This window comes from Phaseolus vulgaris, chromosome 4 (assembly GCF_051622355.1).
Source record: "Phaseolus vulgaris cultivar YP4 chromosome 4, ASM5162235v1, whole genome shotgun sequence".
NCBI lineage: Eukaryota > Viridiplantae > Streptophyta > Magnoliopsida > Fabales > Fabaceae > Phaseolus > Phaseolus vulgaris.
In genome coordinates, this window is record NC_143501.1 from 44744762 (window position 1) to 44763607 (window position 18846).

The window sequence follows — 18846 nt, forward strand, 5'->3', positions numbered from 1 at the left end:
TCATTGAGTTAGAAATCACATTCATTAGAAATTAGATTAGAAATTACGAAATTTCATAGGTAAAAATCTAAAAAGTCGATTTTATAAGATTTAATAAGATTTAAAATTAACTTCTTAATATGATATTAGACTTATTTAAGTATATCCTAATATGTAAGTAAATCCAAACTTTATTTTATGCATCTGTTTTATAAAATTGAACTAAATTTAAGGCAGATTCTCCCTGCACCAGATCATTTTGGACTGCACCCAGTATATGTATAGAAAATACTCTTAATGAAATGAAAATTGGGTTTAGGTAAACTGTGCACCCAACCCGCACCCAACCCAGCAGTGCACCCTTCATTTTTCTGTGGTCACTGTGAGGCAGCATCGCGAAAGCTTGGAAACTTGAACAAAAAGCAACCCAAGCACCTCCATTCTTATTCTTCTCGTGACTGTGACAGCATCAAAACTCAAAAGCATCGTTGAGGCACCGCAACGACAGCAAACGAAGCTATCGGAGAATAATTGAAGCCACCGGAGAAGGAAACAAAGCCACCGGAGAAGGGTGCACTGCTGGGTTTGGTTGGGTTGGGTGCATATTTTATCTAAATCCTAATTTTCATTTCATTAATGGTATTTTGGTCTTTTTCTTTGTATATATTTTGGGTGCCGTAAAAAATATCTAGCTTAGGGAGAATCTGCCTAAATTTAAAATACATTTCTTATTCATAATTAATAATTGTGACACATTTTTTTTAAATATTACACGTTTTTTACTATGACCCACCACATGTGTCCAGCGAGATCCCATGTTTGCTGCTATGTATATATATGTATATATATAACCTCTAAATCAAATCCAAGGAACACAACATTTTCATCAAAGCTTTGAATACCCTCTTTCATTTCTTCCAAGAAAAGGCTTAGACAATCCCAAAACAGAGTGATTATATAACATTTTTTGCACAAAGCCATGGCTTGTTGGTCTGCAGAAAATGCCACAAAGGCCTATCTCAACACATTGAAAATGGTTAGTATTCTGTTCATGGCTTAATCCCTTAATACAATCTCTGGTTTTAATCCATTGATCCTTGATACAAATCTTTATTACAAGAATCATTGAGATGAAACACCAATTTTTATTCTAGTTTCTGATCTGATTTTTGGTTATTTTTTTCAACAGGGTCAAAAGGCCAAAGAGCCAGCTGTTGCAGAGTTCATATCAGCACTAGCTGCAGGCAACAATGCACAACTAATGGTTGTGGCATGTGCTGGTGCAGCAGACTCCACCACACTAGCATTAGTCACTGCTGCACATCAAACTGGTGGCCATGTTGTTTGCATTGTCTCTAGCCATGAAGAACTAAAGGCCTCCAAAAGAGTCCTTGGAGTGAATGCCAGTGAAGTCCAATTCATGGTTGGAGAGGCTCAACAGGAGCTACTGCTGTTAAGGCAAGCAGATTTTGTGCTCATTGATTGCAACCTTGTGAGGCATGGAGAGATTGTTAAAGCAATCCAAGATGGTGGCATGCAGAATGGTGCAGTGGTTGTTGGCTGCAATGCACTCAGCTGTAGAGGGTCTTGGTGGTCTTGTGGATCAAAAACTCAGTTGTTGCCTATAGGAAAAGGGCTTCTGGTGACAAGATTTGGAGCAAGTGCTGCAAGTCCAAAACATGGATCTGGAGTGAGTAAGAGCAAAAGTAGTTGTTGGATTGTTAAGGTGGATAAATGCACTGGTGAAGAACATGTGTACAAGATCAGAGTTCCACAAGGAAAAGTGATTCAAGCTTAATCATGTGGTTGGTTAAGTGGTTGATTCAAGCCACCATGCTACTTTTCCATTATTTTCTAGGGAAAATGGAGTGGTTAAATTTTGCAATTAAAAGGAACTAGAGGAGTTGATCTTCTTGGTCCTACTTCAAATGTATATAGCAAATTATAGACATATTATTATTATTACAAAAATTGGTTTGCAAAGTTTTGTTGTCTTGCATAAGTACTTCTGATGAAGATAGAACAAAACTCAACCATAAGTACTTCTGGTGAAGATAGAACATGAACTTCTGGTTCATGTCCTCTTTGTAGCAGCAAATCAGGACCACAACAAGACAAAAGCTATACCAAAAGTTTTATAGCAGACATTCTGAGTCATAAAAATAAATGTAAATCTTATAAAACAAAATCTCTTATTGGTTTGATGTAAAATACCAATAAATAGTATTTGAAAGATAAAAAGGTTTACCAGTGAATTTGACCCAATTTTTTAATTTTTTTACTTCCTCTAAAAGAAGTTGGATCAAACATATTTCATTAGAAGCTCTCACAAATTTAAGCAACTTAAATTTTTAGAAGCTCTCCTTTTTTAGTGTCTCTCCCATATTTGTTCTCTCTTTCAAAATATATAAAAAAAAAAAAAAACTTTCAAGCAAATTTTATTTCACTTTTTAAATTCATATTTTGAATTGGAAATCTATATAATTAAGAGTGTTATATATCCACTAAACAAGATTTTAATTACTTAAGAAAAAACAGATCCACATCCATAAAAATAAAAAGTGACAAATAATTATGAATCTTTTACCATTTGAAGCATATTTTTTTATTTAATCGACATTTCATTTTTTTTCACGAATTTTCTCACAAAAGAATTAACGATATTATTAAGAACTATTATATAATAAATATTCACAAATTATGATTAAGAGATAATTTAATTTTATTATATTCAATTTAATCATTCGTATAATTAAAGGTTTAACATTATCATTATAAATAAGTAAACGTGCTAAGATAAATGTAATAAATTTTTAATACTAAACTTGACTTCTTAACTTAGATTTATACTAATTTATTTATCGGAGTATAACTATAACACAAAAAAAAATCATAAAATAGAAACTAATTTTAGAGACAAAAAATAATTAATTGTTATAATGACTAAATTAGAGACAATTTTAAAGACTAAAAAAATGTTTATTTCTAAATTAGTTTCTATTATGATTAAATAGCTTCTATTATGGTTAAATAGTTTCTAAATTGGTATCTAATTAGCCACAAAGATTTTAACTACCAATTATTTAAATTCTAAATTTGGTAGTAAAAACCTTGGTAGCTAATTAGAAATCATTTAACAATAATAAAAACGAATTTAGAAATCAAAAGTTTTTTTAGTTTTTAAAATTATTTTTAATTTAGTCACCATAATAAATAATATTTTTTTTTTAAATTGGTTTTTATTTCATAGAACAAGTATTTGTATGCTCATTTGAAAAGCTTGAAGAGAAGATTCCAAAATTTGTAAAGCCGAACAGCATGAACGACATGTATAAAAAAAACACAACGTTGTAAGAACTTTAAATCCACATCAATAATTAAAAGCAGAAACAAGAACACCTTAAGTTGTGGGTTTTGTCGAGATCATACATCAATTTCTTGACCAAAGTTGTGTTAATTTATTCCCAAAGCATTTCTATTTGCTGAATAAAACAAAAAGTTCATTGACTCAAATTGAGAACTGAACTTCTTTGCCACCCCAGCCATTACTGAACCTTGAAATGAATGACAAAAATTGTGCATTAATTAATTGAGTTGCACATTGTTTTTGGCGAAAGTTAGAGGCACAGAGCATCATGCATGTGAAAGAAGCAAGACAGTCACAAGCAGCAGGTACAGATAACAGCCTGTGCAGACAACAATTAGAGTACCTTAAGGTCACTGTTTTCCGCCATTATAGCCTCTAACTATAATAAGAGCCACACTTTCTAGGGTTCCTACCTCCCTAACGTGGACCTTGTGATTTTGTCTATACAAATTACAACATCTTCAATCATATAACGTTAACTTTCATCAATATATGTGTGCTATTAACATCTATCCAATTTCTCAATATATTAATAATATTTATATAAAAAAAAACGTTATCAAACTCATCGTTTTTATCGAAATCTTCTTCTTCTTAATTGTGTTTTTCATTTTATTTACATTATGGAATTTAGTATTACTCGTACCTGCAATATGTAATAAAGTGCATTTGAATTGAAGTTCAGAAAAGTTAGAAGTATTTTTAATTTAAAAGAACAGTTTTTCCGCTTTATTATATATATATATATATATATATATATATGATTAAGTATCATTTGTTTTAAAATAAACAATTTACAATTAGTTGGAATGAAATAAGCAATCACTATGATTCCTTGACACTTAGTTAGAATGAAATAAATGATTACTATGATTCATTAAGTCGATTTCAATTATCAACAATTTTTCAAACAAAAAGTTTAAAAAATGTGAATAAATTTATGTGTAATTCAATTTTATAAAATTGATTTAATAATGTGAATTTTGTACCCAACTATATTTTATAATTTGATCAAATCTTTAAAAGATATTAGATGTCCAACACACAACCTCATGCCAAAGACACCAAACATTAATATTAAGAATATTGGATGTTCACATTAAGAACATTGAACATGAAAATAGAGAGAAGATCGATAGTATATGGTACGATAGGTCCAACTAATATCGCTAGAATAGGGGCAAATTTTCTCTCCACCTCCATACCATCCTCCTGCACTTCATACTTTTTTTAATTCCAACAATACCCTTCTGAGTATGTTGGAGAGTGTGGTGCATTCTTTTTCATTTTCAAGTGGTGGTGGCTGGTGGTGAATGTTGGTTGTTGAGGTAAATTTTGTAGTATTTTCACTATAGATGGTTGTGTATTTGTTTGCTTTTTTTCATTTTTTGGAAGTTACAAAACTCAAAAAAAAAACTAGTCAGGTACAACAATGGAGTACAAAACTCAAAATAAACTATCTTCACACTTGGAAACATCGAATACAACGAATTTTCTTGTAAACTCTCACACACGCTCAAAGAATAGAAGTGTTGCGACAAGAAAAAAGGTATGAAGATGCGGAGGCACTACTAGAACATCATTAAATAAAAATCAATTTTAGATAAAAAAAATAATTAGCTACCAAGTTAGAAACTATTTATCAATAATAAAAACTAATTTATAAATCAATAATTTTTTTAGTTTCTAAAATAATATATAATTTAGTCATTATAGCAACTAATTATCTTTGATCTCTAAAATTGATTTTTATTCAATGATTTTTTGTGTAGTGAGAAACAACTGAGATTATTTAAAAATGCGGAGTTATATTTCATTTAGAGTTATTTAAATTTTTTTAAAAGGTTAAAACTAACTTTAACAATTAATATGGAGATGAATGGGAAAGTATGGAGGTGGATAGAGAATTTGCCTAAAATATAAACTCTCATATGATATAAAAAAAATCATTAAACTAAAATATATGTATTTACACAAAAAATATATATATATAATAACAAACAAACAGGAGTAATAATATTTTTTTACATGTAATGACAGATGATTGTTATTCCTTAAAATGTCAACTTAGATGAAATTTAAGTTTTATAGTGATTCTTAACATAAAAAAATTTTATAAAAAAACAAACAAACAGGGAAAAAAAATATACTGATTATATAATATTTTTAATATCTAATTATATTTAATTCTAATAATTTTTTTAAAAATAAAAATTAAAAAAAGTGTCATGACAAGTGTCCTAACACACAACTTTAACAGACCGAAAAGCTCTTATGACTGAGTATTGTCCCCAACTTCTCTTACAATTTTGAAGAGTTTGAGAATTTCTTAATTTACAGAGTTAAAAGGATGATTTGTGTTATAGCCAAGGGACCAAGAAAACCAGCGAAGACAAAATCTAACATCAAGAGGTTCAGAGATAACAGGTTGTAGATACAATAATTAAGCACTGCATATTCTAAGCTCAATGTTGTGCGCTAAAACAACCTTAATTATGGGGTCGTGTGGCTTTTTGTTTCTGCATTCACAACCTTAACCTTTATGTAATGCATGTTGCATGCATGGATAGGTGTACTATGGTATCAAACCCATGAGACCACAATGTAATAGACTATTCACAAACAACCTAATTAACACCCAACAACAATTGCTGCCTTCTCGTTATGCATGTGATCCTGCAAGCTCTTGTCCCATCCATCCATGTGTTACATAAATTAAAAGGTAACGATATATTGAAAATTTTAATTTTTTATAAAATCACGTTACAATTTCTAATATTATTATTTTACTATTTTTTATATCTTTTAATTATAAATTTATTTTTTATTATATATTTTTATTTTTAGACTCATCACATCAATGGTGAAACTTGTCATGACAAAAGTTTTTTATGCATATACACCGTGGATACTTTCACAACGTTATTTCTTGTTGTTTTTGTTGGGTTTAATAGTGTCAAAGTTCAAGAGGGGAGTGAATTAACATTTTAAAACTTTCTTGCAGAAACAGTGTTTAACACAGTTTAAAATAAATAAATCGATTTATGTGAAAATGAACAAATTTATTTTGGCACTGTTTTTGTTTGAAAAGTGTTTATACAGCAAGGTTAATCACAAGATTATGCAGATATTTTCCAGATGCACACACACTGATATTAGAACGAAAACCAGTGAGACACAAAACAACAAACTTCCATTTCAAGAAGTGATTAAGGTTCAATTGATAGCATGTCAATTAATTGAGTAACCTTTACAATCAACCTGTTCCAGTGACTTTTAACAAATTATAAGTGTTCTTCTTGAAACAAACAGTTTTCCAGAAATTAAGAACAGTGAATCACAGAACAGCAAAGAACAACAAGCTTCAATTTTAAGCAATTGTTTAAGGTTCAATTAATAGCTTTGACAATTTCTTGAGCAACCTATCACAATCAATCTGTTCCATTGGCTTTTAACAAATTTTATATGTTCTTATCAAAATCAAACAACTTTTCCAGAAATTAAGAACAGGATGAAACGAGCCCAGAAAGAACAGATTTATTAATGTTTGAACAGATTTATTTCTTTGTTGTTCCAACAGTTATGCAGAAACTTAAGTGCAGAGATTAAGAGAGAATGAACACAAGGCAGTTATATTGGTTCACTCAACTGAGCTACATCCAGTCTTCACCTAAAACCAATGTGAAATTCACTAAATCACAGTACAACCAAACACAATTCTCATTGTTCTTGAAACCTACAAGAACTTAGGTACTCTTGCTGAAAAAACCTATTTCAGCTCACACACACTCTCCAAGAAAACCTATCAAGAAGAGCGTTCAACCAAACTATTACAAGAAGTGAAAAGTGAAACGACTACACCTGATTGAGGATACAAAGATCTGCCTTAAACCAGTAGGCAAGATTGTTAGAACAGTAGCAGCACCTCACACCAAGCTTTTGGAACCAAACCAAGAACAAGCACTTTGTGAGTTTCGAAATCTTTGAAGAACAAATGCTAATCCTTTGTAAACACTTAATTCTTTGTTGTCAAACTTGTTTTTGTAAATGTATGAACGATGTTTAAACTCAGAAACAAGTTTTCATTTTATAGAAAACCAACTTATAACAGATTTTTGAAAAACAGTTAAAGCTGTTATAAAATGAACAGATTGAAAATAAAATGAACAGATTTATTTTCAAAAAGCAGTTAGAGAATTTGTTAAGTGAGGAGACTTAGTCAACCATTCTGGTGCAGAGATAAAACTGAAAAACGTTTAAGCATGACATGGCACCAGAGAAAAAAAGAATCTATTCATTTACTGATGAACATATTCATTTTTCAAAATGAAAACAGAAAAGCTTAACTATTTAAACACAGTCGTTTTGAAAGGTAGAAGACTTAGTCAAAATACATGATGCACAAAATCTAATTTTCACAAGACTTAGCCAAGACATCAGTTTAAAAAATGAATCTGTTTATTTAGAAAAGAACATATTTATTTTTATGCAGTAAACGTGTTTTTTTTAAAACATGTGAAAAACAGTTTAAGAAAACTTATGTTTGTTCTTATCACATGGTCAGTGGTTATGAGGTGAGTTACTCAGCAAAAAGCCCACTCTTAGACAACCTCTAAGCACTACCTAAGACAACCTCTAAGCACTACCTAAGACACATTTAAAGCAAAGCAAAATACACATGAAATGTACATAGAAGTCTTCATCAAACACATGTCTTGAAGGGGCAGCAACCATCTTCAACAGTTTTAAGTCATTCAATAATATCAAATCATCATTAGTGATAAGTGTTGTTTATATTTTTTTTGTTATTTGATTACACTCTACTCTATATTTATAAAGAAAATTCACAATTCACTATATATAGAGTCTAATACACACAAATGCAAAATGAAGAAACCACAATAAATAAGAAAGTAAATAACTCACATAAAAAATTTAACATCAATTGGAATTTAGAACTTCACAAACAAAAATTCCCTATAAGAAAGAATATGAGATTACAACATGAAGTTTTTTCTCAAAACTCAAAAAAAAAATTATTCGGTACAAATTCTTATCAACAAAATTGTTTAACTAACTTTTAATAGAATATGTGACAATACAAATACAAGTTCTTATCAACAATATTGTCTAACTAACTTTCAATAGAATATGTGACAATACAAATAGTCTCAAGCACAATGATCTCAGAGAGTGCAAATGCCAAAAAATACTTGAAAGTTATACCAAAAAAGTAAATAGTTTGAACAAATTTTTTTGATTCAGATAGATAATTTTGAACTACTAGACTATCTTTTACCAATTTTATCTTACTATGTATAATTAAACTTGAACTCTTGAAAAAAAAAATCATATATATTTTTTAGTTTCAAAGCTTAAATATTTCATTTAATATATACCTATCTCTTTTAACAAAAAGAGTTTTGAGCATAAAATTACTAATTATTGTGATAATGGTAGTATAATTAATTATTTGTTTAACTTATTCATATTTTTCAAGCAGAAAAAGTACCTAAAATTAATTGGGTCCACATCAATTAAAAACATTAAATTAAATCAATTATAATAATTTATAAAATAATTTACATCTCACAAATTTGGAAAATAAGTTCGAAATAAAGCAATAGTAGTATTAAAAAAATTTATTAGTTTAAAACACTTCATCTTAAAAATTATTTAAATTTAGATAAATGCTAATCACTTTACATTCTATCATTATATTGGTAAGATAAAAATTAGATTCATTTCATTAAATAAGATGTGGATTTCAAGTCATATAGAGGAAAACAAGCGTATTAAGAATGGCTAACAAAATCTTCTAATGAAGTTTAATCATTACCATAATAGATTGATTGTTGGTAACAATGGCATGTATGATTAAAGAAACAATTGTTCTTTGGTAAATTCTTCCTACACCGGATTAATTTCAACCTCCACTCAATCTACAATTAATATGTGAAAAATGTTAGTACAAAATGATAAAAATGACTGAAAGGAGATTGTGGATAAAAAATATATTTATAGAACTGCTTTAAATAAATTTTCGGATTTTAATTTTTGGAATACATTTTTAAATTTTAAAAATTCTTTTTCAGAATGTATTTTTCAATTTTGTGTTCTAGATTTTCTTTTCTGGAATGTATGTTTTACATTTCATATTCATTTCCAAAACAAAATTTTAACTTTTGAATTATATGTTGGATTTTTAAATTTTGAATAGAGGATAATTTTGGACAATTTGAAAGATGATAGGGAACTGATTCTTCCTGTACTTCCATGACTTCTTCGGGCACCTCCATAAACTTTTAAAATATTAAAATTGTCCTTCAGTAAAAAGATAAAAATTAAAGTTGTTTCACATAGGTACTAGTGTGGTGGTGGTGGTGCAGAGTGAAAGAGAAGGTGCTTGGTGTGGTGGTGGTGCATGCTCCTTGAGGTGCTGTTTGAGCTGGTGGTCGGCGGTGGTAACGTGCTAGTGTGAGCGACAATGCTTCTCATTCTACTAAACCCTAGATCATCGGATTACATAATCCAGTTCTTTACGCATAAAGCAAAAGTGTTATGGATTAGATAATCCGTAAGAATAGTGGATCCAGAACGTGCAAAACCACACTTCTGGATTGTGTAATCCAGTACTAAATGAACTATGGATTACGCAATACAAAAGTTAATTTTGAACTTGATATATGCCTTACGTATTACAGAATCCGGAACTCATGTTGAAATTTGATTTACGGATTACACAATCCGAAAGTAATTTTGAAACTTCAAATATGACTTACGGATTATGCAATCCATAAGTCATTTTAGAACTTCAAATTACGGATTACATAATCTAGAATACATTTTGTTGTTAAAATGTACCAGAATACATAATCTGGTGCCTATTTCTGTGAAGGAGCACAAACACTTTCTAATATACACAAAACCAGTAAAATTAAACTTACTAACCTATGAATGAAAATGACACTGGTGAATGATGGAGAAGGAAAGGTTAGAAAGGATGAGAACTCTGAAAGAAGGAGTGATGGAGAGAAGAAGAATTGGAAGGAGGTGGGAGGGGTGGCTGCGGCGGGGAGAGTGAAAAGGTGGTGAGGGAAAGAATCACAATTGGAATTAGGTTAAAATAATATTTTAAATTTTTAAATCTTTTACTGAAGGGTATAATAGTAAATGTGCTTTTAGTATGGAGGTGGCAGAAGAAGTCATGGAGGTGCAGGAAGAAGCTGTCCTAATAGGGTGTAGGTTGCCTTGTTCTACATAAAAATTGGGCCAATTATCAGACAATTGTCTAATCATTTAGTAGGCCTGTTGGCTAGTTGGATAACATGATGGCAGTTTCTTCCTGCACTCCTACATTTTTCTTCCTGCATTCCCACAATGTTGTGAAAAGACAAAATTGTCCTTATATAAAAACTGTACATTTATTTTTTTGCATTCCAGATTATGAAATCTGGTAAATTTTTGGATTGGCGCTTTCGGTAAAATTTTCGGTATCCCAGATTGGTGCTTATGGGTAGTACATGAATGGCAATGCTAATAAAAAATAAAAGAATGTAGAACATCCATAATTAAAAAAATCATTCTGTATCCGTCAATCTGTAATTCAAAATATGCATCCTGGATTCAAAAATCCATAATTGAAAAAATCATTTTGGATCTACAAATCCATAATAAAAATTAGGTTTCTGGATTCAGCAATCCGAAAATCAACAATTTATGCAAACCTTGCTTCTGGAACACCCCCTCATTCAGAAAACAATATGATTCACTTCCAAATTGATGAATCCGTAACACACTCTCGTATCCCAATTTTAAATAAAAGGTGAAGGTTAGTTTCAGAATTTAAAAAATTGTGGGAGTGCAGGAGAAACTGCCTAACATGATCCGGATCATAGACCCCAATGAAAAAGTTGTAAAACCATTAAAGAGATTTGCTTTTGCACCCCCATACTCTCTTCATACACTCCCAGAATTTAAAAATTGATAAGTGTGCCCCTATCAAAACACTTCTTAATCAATTTAAAACGATATTCCTAGTCACGTAAGCTCGAATATGATTTTTAATGACACGAAATATAGTTTTTAATTATAAAATTTAGAATATGATTTTGAATTATGTAATATGAAATATAATTGTAAATTATGTAATTCATAGCTATACTTTAGATTATATTATTTAAAACCATATTCTAAATTATGTAAATAAAACTGTATTATACAAAATTACAGAATTTAAAATTTGAAATATAATTTTAGATTATATAACTTGGAATATATTTTAGATTGTGTAATTTATAAATACTTTAGATTGTATAATTTAAAATTTAAATTTTTAAATTATAGAGCCAGTACACTATTAAAACAATAATTACAAACTTCTGGAAACAACAAATGCAGAATATATTTAAGAATAGATTGTTCCAAAACCTATTTGGAACACGTAATTTGGAAACTTCAAAATATTCTAAAAGAGGTAAGGTTCTTTTATTTAAATAATAAATCTGAATATTTTAGTAAATGCATTATAGTCATGGAGTGAGAGAAGAAACTATAGAGGTGGGGTAGAAAATGTCACCATCCTTTACAGGGTGAACTTTCCCAACACCTCATACTTTTTTAATTTCAAAAACACCCTTATGAATATAATGGAGAGTATGATGTTTTTTTCTTCATTTTCAAGTGATGGTTGTTTGTGGTGGTTGATGGCGAACATTGGTAATTGAGATAAGTTTTTTAGTGTTTTTACTAGTAATGATTGTATTTTTGTTTGGTTATTTTTGTTCGCTTATTTTTTTTCATTTTTTTTGATGTATATCGGATTGCATAATCCGAAAAATCATTAATTAAATTGTATTTCAGATTGTACAATTTAGAAGGTATTCCCAAATCCAAAAATACCTTATGGATTGTAAAATATGGAATACATTTTAAAATTACATTTTGGGTTATACAAACTTTTCGAAAATACCTTTGAGATTGAACAATCCAGAAATCACATCTTTTTTCAAAAGGCTTATAGATTTTAAAATGTATTCGGGATTGTACATTCGTAAGTCACAAAATTCAAAAGAAGAAAAACCCAACAAGGTGCAAAAATAGAATACAAAACTCAAAAGAATTAGCTGGGAACGTCGAATACAACGAATCTTCTCGCCACAATCTCACACATGTTCAAATGATGAAATTGCTCTCTCAAACGTTGGGACTGGAGAAAAATGAAAGTGTTACACCTCGAAAGAAAGTATGCGACTGAAAGAAAAATATGGGGATGTGAGAGTGCAACTAAGTTTATTTAAAAAGATGATGTTAAAATCGACTTTTCACAATTAATATGGAAGTGTAGAGGAAAGATACGGTGGAGGAAAAATTTGTCCTTTACAAGCATGCTAGCCCAACAACCCAACACTATCATGAAACAAGCTTCCCCTATAGTTCATGCAAACCAAAGGCAATTGCTTCCTGCACCTAACAAATTTAAACTTGCATCCAATCACTGACATGAAATGACCAAAATACTCTTTATAATTTCCCAGAAATTCATTTTTTGGAATATATTTCTGGATTTTGTTTTCCAAAAAGAATTTTCTAAAATTTATTTTTTTTATTCTAGAATTACTTTTTTATAATGAGATTTTGATTTTCCAATTCTATTCTGGAACTTTATTTTCAGAACACAAATTCAGATTTCATTTTTTGGAATGTATTTTTTAATTCCAGATTTTCAACTCCATAATGAGTAGTTTTGGAATTCCAAAAATTGCCCAAACTGAAAGGGTCTTCTATTCTACCTCCATGTACACTCAAATTGCTGCAACCACATTCCAATCCTACAATGCCAAAACTTTGTTTTCAAAGGATGGCCCTTAAAAATTATATAATTTTAACCCTTATATTAATTGACATATGTTAATAATTTGGTGTTAATTTTGTTTCAATGGAGACTCTGTCTTGCTTCATTAGAATAATTCCCCTGGGAATATTAAGTTGTTATTATATTGATATAAAAATTCTGCATTTACACCAACAGTGTTAAGAATCATATCAATAGACAAACTGATTGCACATAAATTTTACCTAGTCATAGTGAATAACAATTGCATTACTTTAGCCTAGTGCTGTGTTATTCTATTTCTTTGCTATTCAGGTCAATGATAGCTTAGAAGTTTTATCCAAAAGATGTCAGATAATCATAGTTCATTGAGATGAGACAAGCCTACACCAGTTAAAAAGAAAAAAAATTTGTTCATCTACCAATGTGCATAGGGAATTAGGAGTGAGTGACAAGACTTTCATTCCAGTAAATCATCAATTCAACAATTCACCAAGACATGCTTTTGCCTGCATGGTGTCTCCAAAAATCAATTGTTACAGTTACACATGTACCAAAAAGAAACATGTAATTATAAGCCTTCACAACATGTTTTGTGAGTTGGATCCAACACCTATCAGTGGCCCTCAATGTTTGCTGGTATGGTAGGCTCTTAATTAACATAAGCAGTGAATTCAAAATGGAATCCAGATTCTCTGCTCAATCTTTTGTGTTGTCCTTCTAATCTGTCTTCAAAATGCTATGCAAGACCTTTCTAGACTTCAATAATTCAACACATTTGCTATTTTTTTCAGAACAGGTAGACTTTAACTTAACACCAATTGAGTATTTTTATAAACATCAGTAATATAGCACAAGGGTATTCTAGCCTCAAATCCTATTAATGGTTTGAGTTTTTCTTTCAAGAAAATCACTTTTTCTAACAGAAAAACCCGTTTTTATATTTCTTTTGACATGTTTGTTAAAACTTTTGCAAAAACCAACCAAAAACAAGCTGAAAACAGCTCATTTTAATAAGCTGATGCAAAATCGATTTCCAGAAACACTTTTCTTTGTAAAAATTACTTATTTTTTATCATTTTTCAAACACTTTACTTTTAAGTTTAAGAACTTTCAACCTATAGTACGCTAGAGAAAAGAAATGGCTAAGCCCTTGCACTCAAAAGCAACACTAAAAGAAGCCACAAAGTAATAATCTCGAATCAGCATATCCATAATCTTAAAAAGGAATGGAGGGCTTTACAAAGTGCTAACAGTGGCAATAAAGTATTGTAGCACTAGGGAACTTGATGCATTGTATTCATGACGTTCATTTCTATTATTGCTTTTACTTTTTGTCCATGGTTGGTTGGAAAAAGGTGATTAAAACAGAAGGGCATTAACCACAGAACCCAAAAGACAAGGAAAAACCAGAATAACAGACTATTAGAGAAAACAAATGGCTGAAATGAATAAAAATAGAGATAAAGATCCCTTACCTAGCTACAACCAAAGTTCAACGCATTCACATTCATTCACATAAAAGCTAGTCCTAAGTTAAGGACACAGAAACATGGCATGCCTTAAAGGGGTCACCATGACCATGACCATGAGCCAGTGGCCAAATACTAGGAAAACTGATGTTGTGTTGATGGTTAAAGTAATTCAGGTAAGATTCAAATCAGAGACAGCTACTACAATTCCCCAGTTCTTGAACAATGGCTTCCATGCTTGGCCTCTCAAATTGAGACTCATGGGAGCAAAGTAACGCCATTCTTGCTAGTTTAGCTGCCTCATATTCAAAGAACTTGCCACGCAAGTTCGGGTCAATAAATTCTTGAAACGTGAAGGACTCTGCTGCAAGGCGCATTGCACTTGTGATCTTCTGTTTCCCTGTGATAATCTGGAAAAGAAGCACTCCAAATGCGTAAACATCACTTTTCTCTGTGAACCGGCCGGTTGTGGTGTATTCTGGAGCCAGGTATCCCTTTGCTGCACTACCCTTTAGTGCAGAGAAGACAATGTCATTGGTGAGAAGCTTGTACAGGCCCGAATCTGAAAGCATTGGGTTGTACCGCTGATCGATTAGCACTTTCTCAGCTGAGATGTTTTGGTGAACAAGGGCTGGTTTGTTTGCTTTGTGTGCATGTAAATATGCTATACCTGGTTAAGAAAACAAGGTTTCTGTTCAGTATACATGGAGATTGGAAACCATGAGAATATGTCACTTCTGATTGTGTTCAGTAATTAAAAGATCACTTCATCAAAATGAATGCAAATCAATCACAATAATGTTAGAGAAAATTTAGTCTACAATTAGGATACAGGTTTGTAACTAACTAAGCACGCATTTATAAAAAGCATGTAATATGTTATGCAATATAATATGATGTTTTGGCATCTCTTGAAGCATCTATAATAGTAACAAGAAAAGAGATGCTCTCAGTTATTCACCAAACACTGCATGTTCTTAGCAATAGCATGCTGTTTGTTGGTGTATACTTTATATCTTAGAATAGAAAAAAGATGCTGATTGTTGAAGTATCAAACTGTGGGAGAGTAAATTATTTTAATAAAAGGTGTGATAGAAGAGTAACCTTTAGCAATCCCTTTCACAATAGAAATTCTAGTTGACCATTCAAGAACTTCTCCATCACCTTCCTTCACATCAAGGTAGCGTGTCAGGTTTCCATTAGGAACAAAATCATAAACCAAGAAGCATTCCCCTCGTCCCCTTGAGCAACAAAATCCTCTCAACCTCACTAAATGTTCATTTCTCAGAGAGGTCAAAATGTTCAATCCCTTCAAAAACTCAGCTTCATCTGATTTGCAACTAGTTTTACTGATGCTCTTGACAGCAACAGCAGACCCATCTCTTAAAACCCCTTTATATGTTGCACTAAAGTTGCTCTTCCCCAGCAGATTCAACTCTGAGAAATACTGAGTAGCTGACTCCACTTCTTCCAAGTTGAACCTGAAACTCTGGAACAAATCTTGCTTATCTCCGTTGAAATTCCTGCTATCAGCCAAAGGGTCCCACCCATTAGAATACTCAAGGCTAACCAAAGGAGATCCATTTTTCCTGTATATACTCTTTGCTTGCTCTGTACTCAGTCGGCCTTCAGAGATATCAAAAGCACTTCCAAGCTTTTGTTTCTGCCGACGATACATAGTGAAGGTCAAAATACCAATTGCTGATATTGCAATTGTTGCTAGAACTATGCCAACTGTAATAGATGTGGCTTGTTTGGATTTTGATGGATTTTGGCAATGAGATGTATTGCAAGGCGACTTGACATTAGCAGTTTCTGGGATATCTCTAGTGATACTACTGCCAACTCCTGCTCCATAAGGTTCAGGTCGAGTGAGATTGACATTACCTGAAGCAGTGCAAGCCTTCAAGGATGAAAACCCAACTCCACATAACCCCACATTGTGTTCATACACAAATCCACCCTCTAGTCTCTTTAAAGCTTCATCAAACCAAGGAAAGCAGAATGAACTTACTTTACAAAAAATATCAATAAAGAAATGGACAGAAGCAATAAAATAGCATTATTATACCAGTGGGTACATTCCCAGAGAGAGTATTGTTGTGAACATCCAGAACTTGCAGTGAAGGAAGATTAGCTAGCTTAGTGGGAATGGAACCAAAGAGACTATTAGAACTCAAATCTAGCCTCGTCAACATTCCCAAATCACCTAGAATAGCAGGGATAGCTCCAGCCAACTGGTTTGACTGAAGAGCAAGAACACTGAGCTTTTTCAAATCACCAAGCTGTGTAGGTATACTTCCTGTTAACTGATTATAACAAAGCTGCAAAACTGCAGAACATGTAAAAAAAACAAATAAGCACACTCCTGAAATTAAACCACCAATCAAACATTATTTCCACGAAAAAAGCCAAAGCAGGCAGTAAGAATTCAGTTCTATGGAACAAATACTGATTTATAATAGATTTTTTATGAACAGTGATAGATGCTAGAATTTTGAATGCATTGTAGCATTACATAAATCCTTCATTTATCCAGAAAAAAAGGGTTAAGAGATTTCCAGAAAAATCATTAAATGGATCTCAGAAACTGGGACAAGAGGTTAACAATGCAACCCTTTAATTTTCTAGTTCACACCTACCTCTAGCAATTAAACCAGTTTACACCAGGTTGTTCAAAATAGTCTTAATAGTTACAAAAAGCGCCTTGTAGTCCATAACCATATAGTGCAAAAGCATTCAAAGCAACCATTCTTTTTCTTTCACATGAATTGACTATTTTGGAATATCACAGTGCAAGAGAACCAACCATTAGATGGAGAAAAAAGGATAAAAATATAAATCACAGAAAAAGAAACTCAATGGCACAGCAAATAAACGAAATAAAGCTCAAATCTTTCAGTAAAACCCGCAACCACACAACATTTAAAAGACATAAAAAGAAAACCCTTTAACAAAGGACCACAAGAAACCAAATCAAGGTGGGAAAATACTGAAAGTTTCAATTTTTACACCAAAAATGGTGGCATTATACCTTGAAGATTCTCCATCCTGCCAATCTCAGGTGGGATTTCACCAGACAAATGATTCACATTCAGGTACAAGTCACTGAGCTCAGTCAAGTTTGCAACTTCCCTTGGAATCTCCCCATACAAAGAATTGTAATGCAAGTAGAGTCCTGTCAAGTGCTTAAGTCCAGCAATGGCTGGTGAAAGCCTCCCAGAGAGACCTTTCCCCTGCAGAGAAACATTTGCCACCTGACCCATCTCATTGCAAGCCACTCCCTCAAAGTAACCACCACAGGCGTTGCCATCCAAGGTCCATGAGGACAGAAACTGCCCCTCTGGATCCAAACTGGATTTCAGGTCCATCAGAGCTTTAAGCTCGTCATTGCCACATACACATGTTGGGTTGAAGAGCAAAACCATGAGGGAGAAGAGGAGTGGAAGGAGATGCACTGAACAAGCCATGTTCAGATGAAAATGGTTACTGATTCAACCAAACTCAGTTGTTATCGTTATTGTTCTTAGCTCTGGTTTGTTGTTCTGAAACCTATTTTACTAGATTCTGTAACAGCAGTGTTTGTGTCTGGTTTTGTGTGTTTTTAGAGGCCAAAGAGAGAAGTGGTGGTGGAAGTGACAAAAGGTGCAGGGAAGTGGACAGGTCAGAAACAAAAAAGGGAACACAAAATAATAAATAGCAATAACATCTCATAATTTGTTTCTTCTTCTTAAAATTAATTCTAAACCAAGATAGATTACATTTAAATAACTGTGTTATCACAGAAACTGTGTAATAGTATTCATTATAATATTTTATCTCAATTTTCAAATACCAAAGTTAATTTTAATGTAAAAGTGGCTTTAAATTGTTCATGTTTTGTGGTGTGTTTGGGAGTGACATTGTTCTCTGATATTGCTGCTGAATACACTTCTTTGGAAGTGAAAAGAGAGAATTTTTTTCTTTTGGGGTGGAGAGAAAGTAAGATATTGTCACAGTGTGTGCATTGGCATCATCATTTTTATTATGATTACTAAAATCAACAAAGATTGTTTCACCTACCTAAATAAAAGAGAGTGATGTAAACTTAATTAATTTCTTAAATTAGCACTCCTAATATGCTTCATGTTATGATTTTATCTCACTTAATTTAACCTTTGTTTAAATTGAAGAGTAGAAATAAGACTGAAAAAAAT

The 18846-nt window shown here is 31.7% G+C and overlaps 2 protein-coding genes across 2 annotated transcripts; one reads left to right on the forward strand and one right to left on the reverse strand.

Moving 5' to 3' along the window:
* The first annotated feature begins 840 nt into the window (after positions 1-840).
* Positions 841-1958, forward strand: LOC137836520 (uncharacterized). The gene is made up of 2 exons (XM_068645191.2): positions 841-1015; positions 1169-1958. Exons 1-2 carry the CDS (start codon positions 959-961, stop codon positions 1775-1777), a joined length of 666 nt encoding a protein of 221 aa, XP_068501292.2. The 5' UTR covers positions 841-958; the 3' UTR covers positions 1778-1958.
* A 12626-nt stretch (positions 1959-14584) lies between these two features.
* Positions 14585-18566, reverse strand: LOC137837742 (Leucine-rich repeat protein kinase family protein). The gene is made up of 4 exons (XM_068646850.2): positions 17685-18566; positions 16722-16982; positions 15755-16630; positions 14585-15320 (listed from the first exon to the last, which is right to left on the reverse strand). Exons 1-4 carry the CDS (start codon positions 18118-18120, stop codon positions 14839-14841), a joined length of 2055 nt encoding a protein of 684 aa, XP_068502951.1. The 5' UTR covers positions 18121-18566; the 3' UTR covers positions 14585-14838.
* Between the last annotated feature and the right edge of the window lie 280 nt (positions 18567-18846).